This window comes from Pyrus communis, chromosome 3 (genome assembly GCF_963583255.1).
Source record: "Pyrus communis chromosome 3, drPyrComm1.1, whole genome shotgun sequence".
In the NCBI taxonomy this organism is placed as follows: domain Eukaryota; kingdom Viridiplantae; phylum Streptophyta; class Magnoliopsida; order Rosales; family Rosaceae; genus Pyrus; species Pyrus communis.
This window is the reverse complement of record NC_084805.1, coordinates 13,308,352-13,327,201: the sequence shown is the minus strand read 5'-3', so window position 1 is coordinate 13,327,201 and position 18,850 is coordinate 13,308,352. Positions and strand designations below refer to the sequence as shown.

The following is an 18,850-nucleotide window of genomic DNA, read 5'->3' as shown; positions in this document are numbered from 1 at the left end:
TTGTCACGTGAGGAGGGAAAACATGGGATACAAAAGCTCTTCGAAATATATCTGCAAACTCAGCACCTAAGCCACCAATTCCAAGTGTTTGAAGATTAAACTCCTTGTGCCTGACACTGTTGCTACTTGTAGCTTCATGCTGATTTACAATCTGACGAATTCAGTTCAGAATATCAAATTTCAATACATTATTTGGTATTGTATACTATCTAAAATAATACTGAAAATGCACATCATATCATGACTCTGATATATGTAGCTAAATAATTGATCAAAGGAGCAAGTGCAAAAAATAAATTAAGAAACAATTGAAGAGATATGATATCTACACCCTTAGCAAGAGCAAGGCCAATCCTTTCCAAGAGAAAGAGAGATATTACCTAACACCAACATCATCGACAATGTTGATAGCCATACCGGTAGAGAGACCAGCAAGACCACAAGCTAGATAGCCATATAGGTACTGATGATCACGACAATGATAAGTCCTTAAATACCCAACAATATAAAGTTGTGTTAATAACTGATTAGCAGCTCCTGATCAAAGAATGTAAACAAACAACTTTATAGATTAGATTATGTCTTTGTTGTACTGTAATACAAAAGAAAGAAAAAATCACAACCAATTTTAATACAATCAATTCAAACATTACACACAAACTAAAAATTCTAGAACACTAGAAATATGGAAAGGAAACTAATGCAGATACTATTTGATTAAAAAGAATTAATTAACAAAAACTTTAAAGTCATAATAAGATAATGTTTTAAAATTGCACAAGTATAGAGGTAGGGTTACATCCCACGTGAAAAACCACAGGGTAATGAACTCTGTTTCTCTCAGGTTTTCAAAACTTAAAAAATTATAGGACATAATTGTATAAATTTAACTGAGATGAGCTCAAATACCTCCAAGCTTATCATACAACTCTACAGCTAGCTAACAAAAATACAGACTATCCAATTTTGAAATTCCAGTTGATCGATCACAAGGTATCAAAGGTCAAAAACGAACCCCTAAACTATCTAAACCCCTTTGCCTCCAAATACTGTGGAATCCCAAAAAATTACCATAAATTTGAAAAAGTAAACAAAAAAAAGGAAAACTTGATTGTAAATTAGGAAAAATATAAAACAACTACCTCCTCATGGCATTGATCTGAGGAATAGTGAAGACGATTGTGCTTCCTTAGAATCTTAGATCCGATCTCAGACTTAACCGACTCGACGAGTTTGAAGTCCTGCAGCTTCTTCAACTCCATCTGAAGCTTGTCTTGCTCTTGGCCCTTTGTTTGGAGCTCTTCCTTCTTGAACTTCAAGATCTCCTCCTTCTTAAGGAGCTTCTCGGTTTCTCCTTCTAAAGCCTCGTTGCCTGAAGCTTCTCTTGCATTTCTTCAAGTTCTTTCTCAAACGACAGACAGTTGGGATCTGAGCGTGAGATGCAACGAGAGGGAGAGACGGATCAATTGAGATAAAGAGAGATGCGGAGGCGTTGGTGTTTCTCAAATCTGATGTACATGTGTTTTTCCAAGAAAAAAACGAAAGAAAATCTCAGATCTGAGAGAAGTGAGAGTGGTAGAGAGAGATGCATAGATTTTGTTTGGTTGAGATGGAGAGAATTTGGGTAGAGAGACAGAGGGAGGGGTTAAAGGGAGAGAGAGGGAAGTGGGGTGTGGCGTGTGGGTGGGTTAAGGAGGAAAGTGGGGTGTGGGTGGGTTAACTGAGAGAGACAGAAATGCAGAGAAAGTGGGGTATGTGTGGGCCTTAAGTATTTGAAAAATAATAAAAAATAAATAATTGTGTCTTTAGAAGTAAAATGTTGGCACAAATGATAATTTGAGTCCATTATTTTTATAATGATGTCTTGAAAATATATTTGTGCCAAATTTGTAGAAGAATGGGCACATTAATTAGTGCCTTTATACAAAGGAAACAAATACAATTTTTTTGTGTGTAAAATTGGTTAGTTACCCACAAAATAATTAATTGTGTCCTCAATTTTGTATCCATAGGCCATTTTTCTTGTAGTGAAAAACCAAATTGATGAGTTATGTAAATTTCAAAGATCATTGACTAAAATATTCTATTTGGTTCATGTCAAATTCGAACCACATGTGTGATGGCCCATCATTGGCATCAAATCGTGCGAGCCGGCAAAGCGAGCAATATGTTGTCGGGGGTGGGCTGTGACAAGATCTTAATTCGCAACATATGATGATGAACATTGATGCAAAAATTAAGAGACCATTGAAAATTTTATGTACTAGATGCATGATAATGCAGTGGTGGCGGAGTCAAAATTTCGTGTTTGTAAGGGTCTTTGCAAACTTGGTCTCAGACATTAGGATGATAATTCAAAATTAATCTACGCAATCCAAGATTGTTGGAGAGTTTCCAAGTTAACTTTCATAGAATAGACACAAGTTTGTTTTGAACTACTTTTATTGTTTTTGAAATCTTTTGAGATTACATCTCTAGTATTTTAGGCTGTAATTTTATTTTGAAATATCTTTACATGACTGGACATTGAAAAACATAGATCGATTAACTTTACATATTTTGGGTTGTATGCCAATTAACTAAACTTAAATGTCTTTCGATTGCGCCGTGAAAAGAGACCAAAGAAAAAGACCTCTTTTTTTTTTTTTTTTTTTTTTTTTTTAAATTAGGAGGCTAAACGGTGAGTGGGTTTAATCTCGTATAAAAGAAATGTTAAGGAAGTTGACGTTAAACTGTGAGGCAGCAGAAGAGTATATGAAAAGTCTCACCTTGAGTGAAAGCATCTACAAACGAGATGTCAAAATATCCAAATCAACAATAATGGTAAAAAAAAAAATTAAATAAAAAACAGCAGTAATGTTTTCCAATCGAGAAGCTAAATTTGATGTGGCATGACATGGAATGACATATCTCCCCTTTGTTGCCAAAGTTGACAACACCTTCAAATTGTTTTAGTTAATTATTAAATACTTTTTATTAATTTTTTATTGGTTTAAAATATTTCCTTTTGTTTCTTTAATTGCCAATGCAATATTTAAATATTTTTATACCTTTTTATTCATTTTCTTTCTTTTCCAATGTAAATATGAATTTTTATTTTATGTTTAAAATTTGGCATATCGGATAGAGAGCAAAACTTTAAAAAATGTCAAAATGCCACACTTCAAATTTAAATTTTAAGTTTAAAATTTGACATTTTTTTGTAGATGATTAACATTTCTCTTGATATAGATATGGATAAAATGTTAATCTTTATGTGGGATGGGATGGAAATATGATCTGTTTGCAGTTAAAATGGAGCCAATTGGGGTATGACAGGTATGGTTTGATTTTTCTTTGGGATGTGCAGGATTTTTTCTCTCTTATTACCATCTCATTTCCTCCTATTCTCTCACACTTTCATTTTTGTCTTTTTTTTCTTTATATAAATAATTCCAAACAAGATGTTAACGTGATTTAATCATAACCGATTAAATAAGGAGAGAAATTAGGAGGAAAGAGAATCATACTCCAAATGTGCCCATTTTCTTTCGGGGTGTGCTATCCACGTACCCCTTTTTACTTCTCATACACCCCTTGTTAATTTCTGGCCCTTGATATTTTTTAATTAATTTGATCTGACGGCCAAAAATTAGAATGATGTGTGAGAAGTAAAAAGAGGTATGTGAATATCACACCCCTATTGGAGAAAATTTTCATTATAATCAGAATGCAGGTGGTATACCACATGTTTTTATACAAGTGGTGGGAAATTTATTTTTTTAAGTCATTAAGTTTTTAACACACATACCCTATTATTTGTATAGTGTCATATAGTGTACCATCCTGTGTTCCAGTCATATAGAAAAATCTCTACTGTTGCTGAGGTAACTTTTTTTTTTTTTTTTTTTCTGGGTCTATTAGTGTGTGACATGGTACAGCCCATGGCATGTGTCACAATAATCTATTGGACAATCTACAACTGTATTCGATGTTTGCTTTAGCAGAGTTCATAGAACTTAGCAAAATTTTGATAAGAATTTATTCATTTTATTCAAAATTTTCATACAACTTCTCACAATTTATTTGTAAAAAACTTCACCATGCATTCTTCAAAACTGATATTGCTTTAGGTTTGATCAAGAAGAAACTCAGCAGTAAACTCATCATAAACCTTCTGCTTCCACAATTCTTCATCGTTAGCAAGATCCCTCAATTCCTTACACACACAACTCACCATGGCAATATCCACATCGGGCAACAACCTCAAAATCTTCATTTGAAGCTCCGACAGAAGCTGCATGAAGCTCGGCAGAGCCGGCACACAAGCGTTGGCACAAAGATCGATTGCCAATAGCAACACAATCTCATCCTTCACAATTTTCCACAGTTCCAAAACTTCTCCTTTAGCGACAAGTTCTTTTATGTCGTTCAGCATTCGAATCATGGGCCCGAACCTCTCGGGGTTCAAAATTACCTAGTAAGAACCCGACCCACTTCCAATTAAAGACCCGAAAACGTAGACACAGTTACTCCGGTTTTCAGAATTTCAGGCAAAGTGTAGGTAAACGACAACCTGAAAGGTGTCGTTGGCCACTTGTCTGAGATATGAAAGCAATCGACTTGGGCACCCGAAAATGAATCGAATTGGATGAAACCAACCTTTAGAAACACTGCATGCACTGCAATCACCAATAACTTGTGAAAGCTACGGTCTTCTAACAGCACCTCCCTCAATACCTTCCTCAAGAAAAAAAGTATTGAGTACTCCTTCTTATTCCCCACATGCCCACTACATCCACCATGGATATCCATAATTTTTATATGGGTGATAAAAAAAAAAAAAAATAGGGGTGAGAAAGAAATGCAACTATGAGAAGAAATTTTGAGCGATTTTATTTACTCTTCAAACCACATATATATAGTCTCAAGAGTTCATGTGTGGGTTGGTAGAAATTATGACATTTGTGACAACTGTGAACAGTTGGTTGATGTGTGATAAGGATATATGACGATTGTAAAATATTGATAGGTGTGTCTGACGTGATAGGATCCACTTGACATGAGACAAATGTGAACAATTTGTTGGTGTGATGTGGTATTACTTAACCTATTATACAATTTGACGACCGTAAGTTGTTGACTGGTTCGCGACTTGGTAGAAATAAAATGAAATCCACCATGTTCACAAGTTAATAAAATACATACCGTATATAATATTTCCGTTATTCTAATGGCATCTTTACCAATGGGGTTGGGATGAAATGAACGGGAATCATTCCCTGTTTAAAAGGATTCCAGTGTTTACTCATCATCTTGGAAATAAAAAACATGGTGGGATCCAGTAAAAAATAGGAATTCAATTCCAGAATTTGGAGGAATTGGAGTACTGAGATGGAGGTGATAATCCCACTATGGGTGAAAGCCTCAATCCGAAACCATTCTTTTTTACCCAAAGTACCCTTAAAAGGCTTCATCACCCAACTCTTCCATTTGTTTCTCTCTCTTGTGGACTTTCGCTTCAACACCCAGCCCTTCCATTTGCACATGCACCCTATCAAAGTAAGCACTTGCATCGTTGTATGACTCTAAGGTTCTGATAAACCATCCAAATTGGCTTGCAACATAGCCGCACTAACGCAAATTTTTGGATTTGACGATCCATTCCCCTGAAATCTAACCCTACTGACGGAGGAGTAGGTAACAAAGAAAGGAAGGAGGAGAGGAAATAAAGGGGAAAAAACAAAGGAAGGAAGGAAGTAAGAGATCTTTCTCTCCTCCTGTGAGAGATCTCTTCTCCTTGTGGGAGTATTTCTCATTGCCTCGTGTGAGTAGCCCTCGGTTCCATCATTCTGCGTCACCGCTATCCCTAGCTGTTGCTAGGGTCGGTGGCAGTCTCATTTCTCCTGTCTCTTCTTCCTTTCTTTGCCTTTCTTATAGCTTGCAATTTTTCCTGTCACTGCTTTTCACGATCTTCTCCTCATTTTTCTCTTTTGGCTTTTAATTTTACCATTTTGAGCTCTAATTCATAATCCTTATTTTCCTCCATCCTCCCCAACCCATTCCCCTTCAACATCTCCATCATCCCACCCATCTTTAATTTTGTTCGGGTACCGTCTTTCTTTTCCGTGATTTGTCATGGATCTACGAGAGGGTGTGTAGAGCTTTGGCTCGTGTGTTTGCACCACCACCGTTGTTGGCCCTTGTTGGTCCTTCCCAATGTTCACCTTTATTGGCATTGTTGCTCGTGGGTTCTATTTTCCTGCGTGCTTCTTTGGTTTTGTGGTGGCGGTACTTGAAATGGTCCTTGGAGGATGTGGTGACTTTGTTCTTCACCACTTATGAAGTTCTTGATGGCGTGATCCAAGGTGCTCATGGGAGGAATCAGATTGTGAAGTTCGTTTTGCAGTTTCTGGTGATGGTGACGGTGGTTGCTGCTGCAGGAATAGTAGTTTTTTAAGGTTCTCATGTATTGTTGTTTTTTGTGGGTTGGGCTCCAAGGTTTTCTTTATGGCTTTGTCTTTTGTGTTTGTGGCCTTTTCTTTTGTTGTAATCAACCTCTATGTGGGCCTCTATTATACTTGTTTTCTTTGGTAATGAATTTTACCATTTGACCCAAAAAAATAAAAAAAACAAAGGAAGGAGAATAAGAATGATATTTCTGTCCAATTTTATGGAATGATCTTTTGACGGAGGAATAGGTAACAAGGAGAGGTAGGAAGAGAGGAAAAAAGGGAAAAAAAACAAAGGAGATATGGTTGACAGTGGAAGACGATGCAGTATTGAGCCATCTCATCTTCTCCATTCTTCTCTCCCTCTCATCTCTCTAACTCCCCACCATGATAACTCATATATTTCATGCATTTATACCATCCATTTCGAGCCTCTTTATGATATTTTTGAGTTAAACTGGTTACATTTTACCTTATTTTGTGTTAGTGTGCAGTTACATGTACTTTAGGATCAATTTGAAGGCAAAAGAAGTGAAAACATGTCATTTTTGGGGTTGACCCTTATTCAAACATGGAAAGAAGTTTAGTGGCCTATTTTGAAGCCCAAATAAAGAATCCAAGACGAATCTGGCTTGTTAGAAGACCAGGAACAGAATGGGAAAGGAATTGGGATATCCAACTTGATTTGAAGGTGCCAAATAAGGCAAAACCGTGCAAAATAAAGCCTAAGTTACTGGGATTACTTTGGAATATCTTGTTGCCCCATTTAGCATATAAATACTAGGGTTTCAGATCACTTTTACATAAGCCCCCTTGGGGATCGCCTAGATCTCTCTTTATTATCTTTCTTTGGCCTTGTTTCAGAAACAAAACCCTATTTCCTTTTACCATCCGCTACCACCGAGGAAACCACGCAGCCACGTAGTTCTTGAAGGATTTCCACATTAGAATTGCTTCAAGGGGGTTTCTTCTATGAACTTTAATTTCACTCATGTTGTTCTTGATATTTATATATTCTGTAATCATGTTGTGTAATTAAGTTCATAGCTGGGGATTTCGATGTACCCTTGCAAAACTACTCTTTGTTATTAAGTTAAAGTATTCAAATTAACAATCTGTGTTCTTATTTCATTCATTGATTTTAGAGTTTAATTTGTTTGTTAATCTTAATGTTTGATCACCATTAGGGATGCTTATGAATTATTTGATCAAGGTTATAGTGCACATCATGCTTAATCTTGGTAGACATGTGAATGAATGAAGAAATTGCTATGCACACATCTTGCCATGTGATTTCTTTGGTTCTTTGAAGTTTTCTTGTTCTTAATGGATACTTACTTGCTAATCTAAGTTGAACATCACAACTAGGTTGCAGATTAGGAGTAATTGATCACAACCACACATCAAATGGATGACCATAAATAAGTAAAATAAATCCTAGTTACAAATTGGAGAGTTGAATGCGTTTTGACTTAATTTTCATAGAATTGACTTGTAATGGTGAAATTGGTATCCCTAGTTCCATTCCCATCGTTTCTAAATCAATTTATCATTCATCTTTATCTTGTATTGAATTTTAAGTTACTTTAGCTTTCAAAACAAAAATTTTAATTCAGTTTTCATTTTCATTGCTTAGTTAGGGTTCACATAAAACTAGTAATTTGTAGAGTTCTAATTAGTCCCTGTGGTTCGACACCCTTACTTGTGCCATTATACTATCCTTATAGTTGCACTTGGAAGGAATACAACACTCCACGCTTTTCAATTTAAGATGCTCACTGCAATTCACAAAGAATTCTCCATTAGCCCTTGTTTCTAGATAGCTCACGATGGGAAATGATGCAAACCCAAATTTGATCTACACCTGCTGCTGCAAATTGAACCAGAAGTCAACATTTGTACCCTCTGATCTGAATCGCACCAGAAAATCGCCGATCACGACCCACGCTCAACTGCTCAGGACTCGCACACGGCATTGCTTGTAATGATCAACCTAGAACGCCGCTTGTGACGACCCACCTAGAGATAGGATAGATTTTTCATGTGATTGGCACACAAAGTGGTACACCACGTGTCACTGTACAAATGGTGGGATATGTGTGTTAAAAAGTTAATAACTTAAAAAATAAAATTTTCCACCACTTACATAAAAACACGTGATGTAGCACTCGTATTCCTGTCACAATAAAAAATTTCTTAAGAGATAGACTAGGTCCAAAGAGATATGATGATGACATAGGGAGGCGAGGAAGATTGAACATTGCGCTGCTAATATACTATATATATAGGTAAAATAAAATCATACATTACTTTCAAATTGGGGCCTTATAGGGTGACACCACTTGCACACCCTCAAGGTCAGCTTTGTGCGAAGTCCTCTCCAACGTCTCTTTCACATGAAACCTCTGTAAACACGAAAATCCTATAGTAAATGAATCAAGAACACGTATACAAAAAAAAATTGTATTATACTAGTAAGTTTAGGGTTACAATCTCTTTACAAACTTGATCATCTGATTCGATCTCCGAAATGTAAGGTGTCGTGTTGTTGATCCAAGGGTCACGATGACTTAATCTTAGATGAATGGATGCCGCAAGGTTTTGGCTTTTGAAAATGGAGGAACCGGCACGTGTATGGGTGCTTGGTGGTTCTTCACGGGTTTGGAGGGTATTTTCCGAGTCTTCTTGAGTGTTTGAGTGTGTTTAGGGGTTTGAGTGCTTGAGAGCTTCATTGTTTCAAAGCTTCAGTGTTTGGGCGTGCATGATTTTCTCGACCCTTTTCTTTGTCTTGGAGCGTTGTATTTATAGACTCTTCTAGCTTTGCCTACAGATGGATTTGACCTTGATTGTGTGCTTGATTAATTGAGAAGAGAACCATGAATCGATTTATGGGCTAGTTCGTGATTTGACTCCATCAATTAATATTTGATTTAATTAAATTAAAATCAAATAATTCATTTCCACCTTGACGTGTCCTTCATGACTCGTCCATTTTTAATGAGTCACATCCATGTATACGATTTGTGAGACAGATGATGCATACCAAGTATGCCAGTTGAAACTTCAATGTGTTGGTGAAAGAAATTTCAATGTCAACAACCTCGCCGACCAGCGCCGAGGTCTAAGAGAAAGAAAGTGCTGCATTGGCCAACAAATTTGTAAAATCCAATTTGAATTACTCACAGAATCCATGCAAAGAGAAACGGTACTTATGGCTTTTCAGTTGAATTTCATCTGAGAGGGTAGTTAAGGCTCTTCAGTTGAATTTCATCGTCCCCCTCATCATCCAAATTTCTCTCTGTCTAGTTGCCCCGCAATGATCACGTAAGCATATAAACTGACGAAAAATTTAACGGACTTATAAAATTAAAATAAAATAATAATAAATATTTTTCAAATGTAAGAGGTTGCAATGCATCTAAAACTTGATAAAGTAAAATATAATTTACTCTTTGACTTTTCTTTGGGATGTGCCCCATTTTCTTTTACGGAAAGAGATTCTCTTCCACCAAATCCACCTAGTTCAGGATTTGAACCGTTAATATTTGATCTAATGGTTACAATTATTATCACTTTTAAAAATACCTTTTGTTTGTAATCATTGGATTAAATTTCAATAACTCGAATCTCGAACTAGGTGGATTAGGGAGAAGAGGATCTGGATAGCATCTATTTCCTTCTTTTACTAGCAATAAGAGAAGAACAATGAGTAGTGCACTAATATTTATTATTATTTATTTTTTTTATAGTCAGGGTGGGCTCGGAACCCCCTTCATCCGCAATTGCTGGGCTAAATTTTTTTTTTTCTTGGTTAATTAGTGTTTGACGTGGTACAGCCTATGTAATGTGTCACAATAATCTATTGGACAATCCACAATTGTAATTGGTGTTTGATTTAGCAGAATTCATAGAACTTAGCAAAGTTTTGATACGAATTTATTCATTTTATTCAAAATTTTCATATAATTTCTCACAATTTATTTGAAAAACATTTCACCATTATCCAAAATTGATAATGCTTTAGGTTTGAGCAAGAAGAAACTCAACAATAAACTCGTCAAAAACCTTCTGCTTCCACAGTTCGTCATCGTTAGCAAGTTCCCTTAATTCCTTACACACACAACCTACCATGGCAATATCCACACCGGGTAACAACCTCAAAATCTTCATTTGAATCTCCGACGGAAGCTGCATGAAGCTCGGCGGAGCTGGCAAACCAGCATTTGCACAAAGATCAATTGCCAATGGCAGCACAATCTCGTCCTTCACAATTTTCCACAGTTCCAAAACTTCTTCTTTAGCGACATGTCCTTTTGTGTCGTTCAGCATTCGGATCATGGGCCCAAACCTCTCGAGGTTCAATTGTACCCAGTAAGAACCCGACCCGCTTCCAATTAAAGACCCGAAAACGTAGACAGAGTTGTACACCTTCTGAAATCTTATTAGGACGCCGTCTATTCCAATTAAGGACCCGAAAACATAGACACAATTATTTCGATTTTTCAGAATTTCGGGCATAGTGTAGGTAAACGACAGCGTGAAAGATGTCGTTGGCCACTTGTCTGAGAGATGAAAGCTATCGACTTGGGCACCCGAAAATGAATCGAATTGGACGAAACCGAACTCTAGAAACACTGCATGCACTACAATCACCAACAACTTGTCAAAGCTACGGTCTTCTAACAACACCTCCCTCAATACCTTCATCAAGAAAAAGAGTATCGAGTACTTCTTGTTGTTCCCCACAAGCCCACTAGATCCATCATGGATTACCATAGTTTTTCTTTTGGGATATAAAAAGGAAAAATTTTGAGAAAGAAATGTAACAATTAGAAGAAATATTGAGCGATTTTACTTAACTCTTCAAACCATATATAATAGTCTCAAGAGTTCATGTGTGGGTTGGTAGTATTTATGACATTCATGACAACTGTGAATAGTTGGCTAGTGTGTGATAAGGATATATGACGATTGTGAATGATTGATAGGTGTGCCTGATGTGGTAGGATCCACTTGACATAAGATGCCTGTAAACAATTTGATGGTGTGATGTGGTATACTTAATATGATATTGAATTTAACGATTGTAAATTGTTGATTGGTGCATGACTTGGTAAAAATAGAATGAAATCCACCATGTTCACAAGTTAATAAATAAAATACATACCATATATAATATTTTCGCGCTTCTAATGGCGTGTTTACTAGTTGGGGTTGGGATGAAATGAAAGGGAAGCACTTTGCATTTAAAAGGATTCTAGTGTTTACTCATCATTTTGGCAATAAAAATGTGGTGAGATCTAGTAAAAAATTCATATTCACAGAATTTGGAGGAATTGGATTACTGAGATGGAGGTGATAATCCCACAGTTTTTTAGCCAAAATAGTCCTTGAGATTTGCATAACTCCTTATTTTGGTCCCTAAGATTTGAAATGAATAGAAGTGGTCATTGAGATTGTCCATCATCAATCATTTTGGTCATTCCATGAAAAATCTTAATTAAATAAGAATAAAATGACAAAAGTACCCTCATATTATTGTCAAATCATTTTGGCCTATTGTTTTAAATTGAGGGTATTTTTGTCATTTTGATCCTTAGTTAACATAATTTTTCACGAAATGACTACAATGATTGATGGTGAACAATCTTAGGGACCGTTTTTATTAATTTCAAATCTCAGGGACCAAAGTGAGGAGTTATGCAAACCTCAAGGACCATTTTGGCTAAAAAGACTAATCCCACTATGGGTGAAAGCCTTAATCTAGAATCATTCTTTTCTACCCAAAGTACCTTTAAAAGTCTTTATCACTTAGCCCCACAATATGTTTCTCTTTTTTGCCGACTCCCACTTCAGCACCCAGCTTCTCCATCTGCACATGCACCCTATCGGAGTAAAGCACTTGCACCATTGTATGACTCAGAGGGTCTAACAAACCATCCAAATTAGCCAGCTACATAGCCGCACTTACGTGAATTTCCAAATTTATCGATCCATTGCCCTGAAATCTAGCTTGCATCGACAAACGAGTAAGTAAAAGAGAGAGGAATGAGGAGAGGAAGTAAGGGAAAAAACCAAAGGAAAGAGGAGAGAAATGGTCTTTCTGTCCAATTTTATGGAATGATCTTCTGACTGAGGAATAGGTGACAAAGATAGGCAGAAAGAAAGGAAAAAAGGGAAAAACAACAAAGGAGATATGGTTAATGATGGAAGACGATGCAACGTTGAGCCTAATTTTATGGAATGATCATCCTTACCATCTCATCTTCTCCATTGTTCTATCCCCCTTCTATCCCTTACTCCCCTTCACGCTCTTCAATTTTAAACGCTCACTGAAATTCATAGAAGAATTATCCATCAACCCTTGTTTGCAGATAGCTCACGATGGAAGACAATGCAACGTTCAATCTAAATTTGTTTTAGTAATTTAATCACAATGCTCTTCCCAATGCTCGTGCAGGTAGCCTAGTTTTGCGCTAAGATCATCAATCTCCATCATGCCTTCTTTGAATTTCCTTCTACTCCAGTTCAACAGTCTACTATGCACACATCAAGTTTCCTCTGCCAATTCCTAAGGGCACCAGCCCCGCAGTGGATTCGCCAAAATTTTTCAATTATCTCATGACAACCTTCCTCCTCCAGCCAAAAAGATTCAAATCGACAGATCTTTTTTCCTCACAGAGGTTCTAGATTAAAAGTGATAACTATCGAGCAATGATCAGATACCCAAACTGTTTCAAGAATCACAGTGGTGTTTGGCCACCTCTCTTGCCAACTCTCATTCACAAGTCCCCTATCTTAGCGTTCCTGAACAAGGTTATTATTTCTTGTCCCACGCCAGGTAAACTTCCATCAGCTGAATATGAGATCAAAGAGCTTCATTCACGACGTGAACTCCTGAAGATATCGAGGGTGAGAATGAGGAATTTCACGTCCTCCAAACTTCTTGTGATCCCATGACAAATCATTAAAGATCCTCCTTTCCTGCAGAACCATGGGTTATTCGAAGGCCCCAATACATGCGAAAGACAATCCCAGAACCCTCGTTTCTTCGCTCTGTAGAGGTTGCCATAAACCCAAGTGGCATGGCTCCATGAGTTATTGCACCCATCCCTAATTCTTATATGAATAATATATTTTGAAGAGAACAATACTTGGACTTCTATTGGATTATTCCACCTTAAACATAAACCACCTGTTGCCCCAATAGAAGGGACCTCACATCCAAGATTAAACCTCATTCTTCTTCTAACACCAATTAATTTGTGGTTTTTCATTTTTTATTCTAATAAAAAAACCACAGAGGTTTTTTACTTCCTAAAGAGCCCATGGAAACCTTGAACCATCGTGTACGGCCCTAGACCTCGACAGTTCCAAAGGAGGTAGCTAATGGCGATTTTGCGGCTATTTCAGGCCAACCACCACCACCTGGGACTTCTCCCCCGCTATTCGCACCATCAACGCCTTAGTTTCCACTTTTGAGATAATCTCAAGGTAATCCCAAATATTTTCCTCTTCAGTTACTGGGACTTCATGGAGATCTTCCTCAGCCAAATTAGCCTTTTCCTCACAAACCAGAGTTATTTCAACAACATCTCAGTAAACCTTCTTTTTTCCCTCCTCTATTTCGGGAACTACTCTCCCCCTTCTTTACTTTCTTAGATGGTGATTAAGAGCCAGAAGCCTCCTTGTCCCCAAATCTCTTCTTTAAACCTAGGTCTTCAAAGGGGTTCATTTATGGTTGGCTTGAGGTGGAGTCTCTGCCATGGGTTGACCGTTGTGATTGTAAGGCTTAAAAGTCTATGGCCCGGCCCCTTTAACCCATGGGCATCTCGTCTATCACGGTTAGGCCGCAAGGTTCTCCCAGGTCAGCTCAGGCTAATATTTTCCTCAATTTCCTGGATAATTACTCCACTGCCATGAGCCCTGGGAAGTGGCCCAAGAAACTCTAGGTGGCCTTAAGCTGGGTTAACATCAATAAAGCTTGGCCCATAGGATCCAGGCCCACCAATATTGACATGGAACACACCATTTTGCTCTAAGGAACCCTCTAGCGTGCACCTGACTTTCCACCTCCAAAAACTCTCCTACCTCCGTAGCTAGCCTTCTAGAACTCGTCTCCATGTTTAGGTTCAGAGGGATACCTCTCATTTGAAGCCAAAATGAAACAAGGTGTAGCTTTATTTCCTCTAGTGAAAGATCCGACGACCACCTCTTGACCAAAAATTACTTGTTTATAACCGCCCATGGGACTTGATCTACAATCCGGTCAGCCATACCTTCACCCTTCACAATGATGATGAACTTGTTATCTTGGACCCAGTTGATGTTGATCTCCTTATACTTCTTCCAGCCCCCTCTTCGAAATGTTCCTTATTCCCCACTTTTTTAGGTGTTTTAAATTCAGAGCCTGCCGTACTAGTTTAACACCTTACTCCATGTTGGACAGTTCCAAAGATTCTTCTAGTTGGACCACCAGATCTTCGACCTCCACCTAGGCCATTACATAAATCTCTGGTTTGCTTGAGATGTAAAGAATGGTCCCACTGGCACTTCCAAATTCCTCATCCCCTTTCATTTCTCCAGATGGCTAAAGCATTTGAACTCGTATATCACTCAAATCCAAAAAAAAAAAACCGCCAAGTTTCCAGATACAGCATGTGCACGATGTATTTGGGTATATATATATATATCCCTTTTTTGATCCCTAGAAACCTCCACAAATGTATAGCTGCTAGTAGGTATATATTCCTTCTGGTGAGCCTTCATTTCAGGTGGGTGAGGGTTGCACTTCGCCTTAGCTCCCAATAAATGCAATAGGTCCCCATAAATCCAACAGGATTCAAGCGATCTTGTGGGTGGTTTTTGGAAGGAGTATTAATCAATTAAAGTGAGGCAGATTTGATGTGTGGGAAGTGAAGTAGGTGGGAGAGAGAGGAGGGAATTAATGAAAACGCGTTAACTCACACAAACGGAGAGGAATATCTCACAGCAGAGAGAAAAGGTGTTAAGTTACATCCTACTTTTTCCTAGGCCATTTTTAATCTCTTGGTAAGCCCCCTTATTGGCTTAAATTATTCTAGTCGTACTAACATTTTTACTTCATAGTGCCAACAGGATCCTCTCTATTTCCTTTTTGTGAGGATCTTGGAGATCCGTGAATTGTGTCCGTTCATCGTACATTGTGCGGTCAGTTTTAATTAGGTGTTGTTTGTGTTCAATTTTAAATAAAAAAAATTAAAATAATTTTTGACCACTCAAAGTATGATAAACAGACACGATTCACGGATCACCGAGATCCTTACAAAGAAGATCCGGTTCTTCATAGTGGATATATTTGTATGTGTGGATGTATATTTGTATTATGAATGTATATGTACATTTGAATTGTGTTTCTTTTTTCGTTTGCTTGGTGTCAAGGACATTTACATTTTGTTTTGGCATTGAAAAAAATATGTTTTGTTTGTAGCTTTATATAACCATTTTAGAACTCATATTCGAATGCAAGCATGCAAATAAAAAAAATAAAAAAATAAAAAAATAAAAAACGAAAAAAGTAAACTTTAAATACCATTTTGATTTGGTATTTAGATGATTTAGTATTTGGAACCGTAAACCGGCATCAACCAAACTGGAACTAGTGTGTACCGAACCTTATAGTTTTAGTAATAAATTTAAATGGAACCTCATTGAATCGGACCATTGATATTTCCTAGTTCCGGTTCTGATTTGAGGGTGAAACTGCACTGAACTACACCGTACGCACCCCTACAAGTAAATCATACATTAAGAAAATCTAACCTTCAAAATATGCATGTATAAGTCGTAAGGAATTGGAAGAACTAAGTAGAATTGTTAAGATGACGATGGAACCCTAGTGCTTTTACAATTTCATTTCAAAAACTGTTCTATTATTTTATTTTACATTTATTGAACCTTTAATTGTTTTTAATTTTAAATTCGCTTTTATTAATTTAGGTCATAAAATTAACCTTTTACAAAACTTTGTTTTAAATAGTTAATTAAGAATTACTTTTAAATATTCTATCCCTTAGGAGAACGATCTTGAATGAGCATTTTTACTACAGCTACCTTGTTCTCTAGTATAGGGGTGGGCACGGTGCGGTTCGGTGCGGTTTCACCCCTAAACCGGAACCGGAATCGGAAAATATCAACAGTTCTGTTCGGTGCAGTTCCTCTTAAATTTATTACTAGAACCGTACAGTTGGGTCTACCCTGGTTCCGGTTCTATTTTTGTAGGTTTACAACTCCGAATACTAAGCATAAATGGAGACAATATAACATTTGATAGTAACCTTACTCAATTATTGAAATTGAGTTGGAAAACAGATACCAAAGAACAAATATAACAGTAAAACTGATTAAGTGGGAACAGAGAAGCAGCAAAACCAAAATATGTAAAAAATCTCAAGTATAAAAGTAAGGAACATACCAATAAAACATAAAAACCTAAGGCATACACATGGAAGAAGCATTGCACCTCATTTCAGCAATTATCTGTATCAATAAGCCCAAATGATATAAGCTAAGGAGCATGCCAACTACAGATAAAAAAAAACCACATAAGCTATTAAATACCTGCCAATTTGTTTGAAATGGTAGAGAACTCCCAAACTCCTCCTTTAACAGGTTATTCCCTGAAGTTTGTTGTTCAGGGGGAACTCCAGCAAAACTAACTTGGTGAAACTAATTTTTCAACCTATTATACCGTGTCATGTGTGTATATATATAATTTATTTATTTATTATTAATAAAACGGTTCGGTTCGGTTCCGGCTGGTTCTTGTTCATTCGAAATCGGAATCGAAACCAGTTTGAACGGTCCGGTTCGATTTTTGACTCAAAGTTGACTTTTCCGGTCAACACGGTTCTTTTCAATTTTTTTTTCTTATGGTTTGGCAGTTTTTATGCCCACCCCTACTCTAGTAAGTGTTTTTAAGTGTTTTCATCTCTACTTTTGCTAGTGGTAAAATCCTATGTCTCGTTCTATTAAAGAGACAATACAAATAGATAGTAAGAATAACATTTTTGTTTACCAAATTGTTCAAAATATCCTCCAACGTCCAAATACACCACAAGATCTCTAAAAATTTCACTTTCGGTCATACTTTAGCCATGCAGATGACATCACCAATGGCGTAGCCACCCACAAGGCTAAGGTGGGCTGTAGCCCAGGGAGGTTTTCTGTAAGAGGAGTGCTATCTATGCACTCATTTTTACTTCTCACACACTCTCTCAATATTTGGTTGTTCAAATCGAATGAGTTGGAGATGATCACTGATAGAAAATTAATAAGGCTGTGTTGAAAGTAAAAATGAGTTTGTGAATAGAACTATTCTTTTGTAAAATCATGTTTATAGCTTACTCAATTTCAATAGAGATTATTATTTAATGTATATTTTATAGAGGATAGGTAATAAATAATACGTTTTATGCTAAAAATTATAAATTAGTTCTATCTCCAGTCCCTCTTTATCATATTCTTTAAAGAAAAAAACCATTTACCCTATGTAATTTAGCCTCTGTGCTTCTTACTCAAGAAAAGAAAAATAATTTCTTTAAATCCACAATTAAATCCTTATCTCTGCAATTCCTTAATTTCCATTGCGATTTTCCAATAGATGACACCTTTGGTACTTTCTTAATCTCTATATTTACTTATTCTTGATTTAATTAGTAGGTTAATTATTTATATGGTCCATGAATTTATCGATTAGGGTTATGATTTTGAGAATAGTTTATATTATATTGTTGTTCTTTTATATTGATTATTATATAAGTTTATATAACCAAAAAATAAACATATGATTTTATAGTACTATTTTCAATTAGCCAACCCAAGGAAAAAATCCTGGCTCCGCCCTTGGACATCACAACCATCATTCTCACTGCTCTTCAACGCGGTGTCACCGACCTAGTCCTCTTCTTTGCTCCTTACCCAATTGACGAGCCAATTTTTTCCCACTGCCCATAAAGGTATTCACAAACCCAAACCTCGAGTCTCTCAAGTTAAAACAAAGATGTAGTGAATTTCCCGCCCTTCCCTTCCATTCCAGCCTTGAAAATTAAAGGTTGCAAGTGGATATTTCTTTCCTATGGATCCCATCCCACACCCGTTTTAACAACTGTTGCCCCAAACTTGAGGAATTAGTATTAAACGGAAGATCGATGACATGCACACATTAGGTAATGATGAATGCGTCTTCAAAATCAATTCTGCAACGATGAAGACTCTTCTAATAATTTTTACACCTATCTTGACCTCGACGAGTTAAATGATTCCCTTTACATATTTGATATCGAGGCTCTAAACTTGAAGAACCTCATCACTGAAGATGACATCTTGGCTACCTAACCAAGAATCTGAACTCAATCATCGATGCCAAGCTTCAAGTTGAG

At 36.8% G+C, this 18,850-nt stretch overlaps 1 protein-coding gene across 1 annotated transcript; it reads right to left on the bottom strand.

The window, feature by feature from the left end:
- Positions 1–10,451: 10,451 nt before the first annotated feature.
- On the bottom strand, positions 10,452–11,207 carry LOC137728217 (putative F-box protein At1g23770). Its single transcript, XM_068467068.1, has one exon. The coding sequence runs from the start codon at positions 11,205–11,207 to the stop codon at positions 10,452–10,454; it is 756 nt and encodes a 251-aa protein (XP_068323169.1).
- Between the last annotated feature and the right edge of the window lie 7,643 nt (positions 11,208–18,850).

Excerpts from the sequence above, each read along its gene's own strand:
- LOC137728217 (XM_068467068.1), bottom strand. The coding sequence starts at position 11,207 with ATGGTAATCCATGATGGATCTAGTGGGCTTGTGGGGAACAACAAGAAG.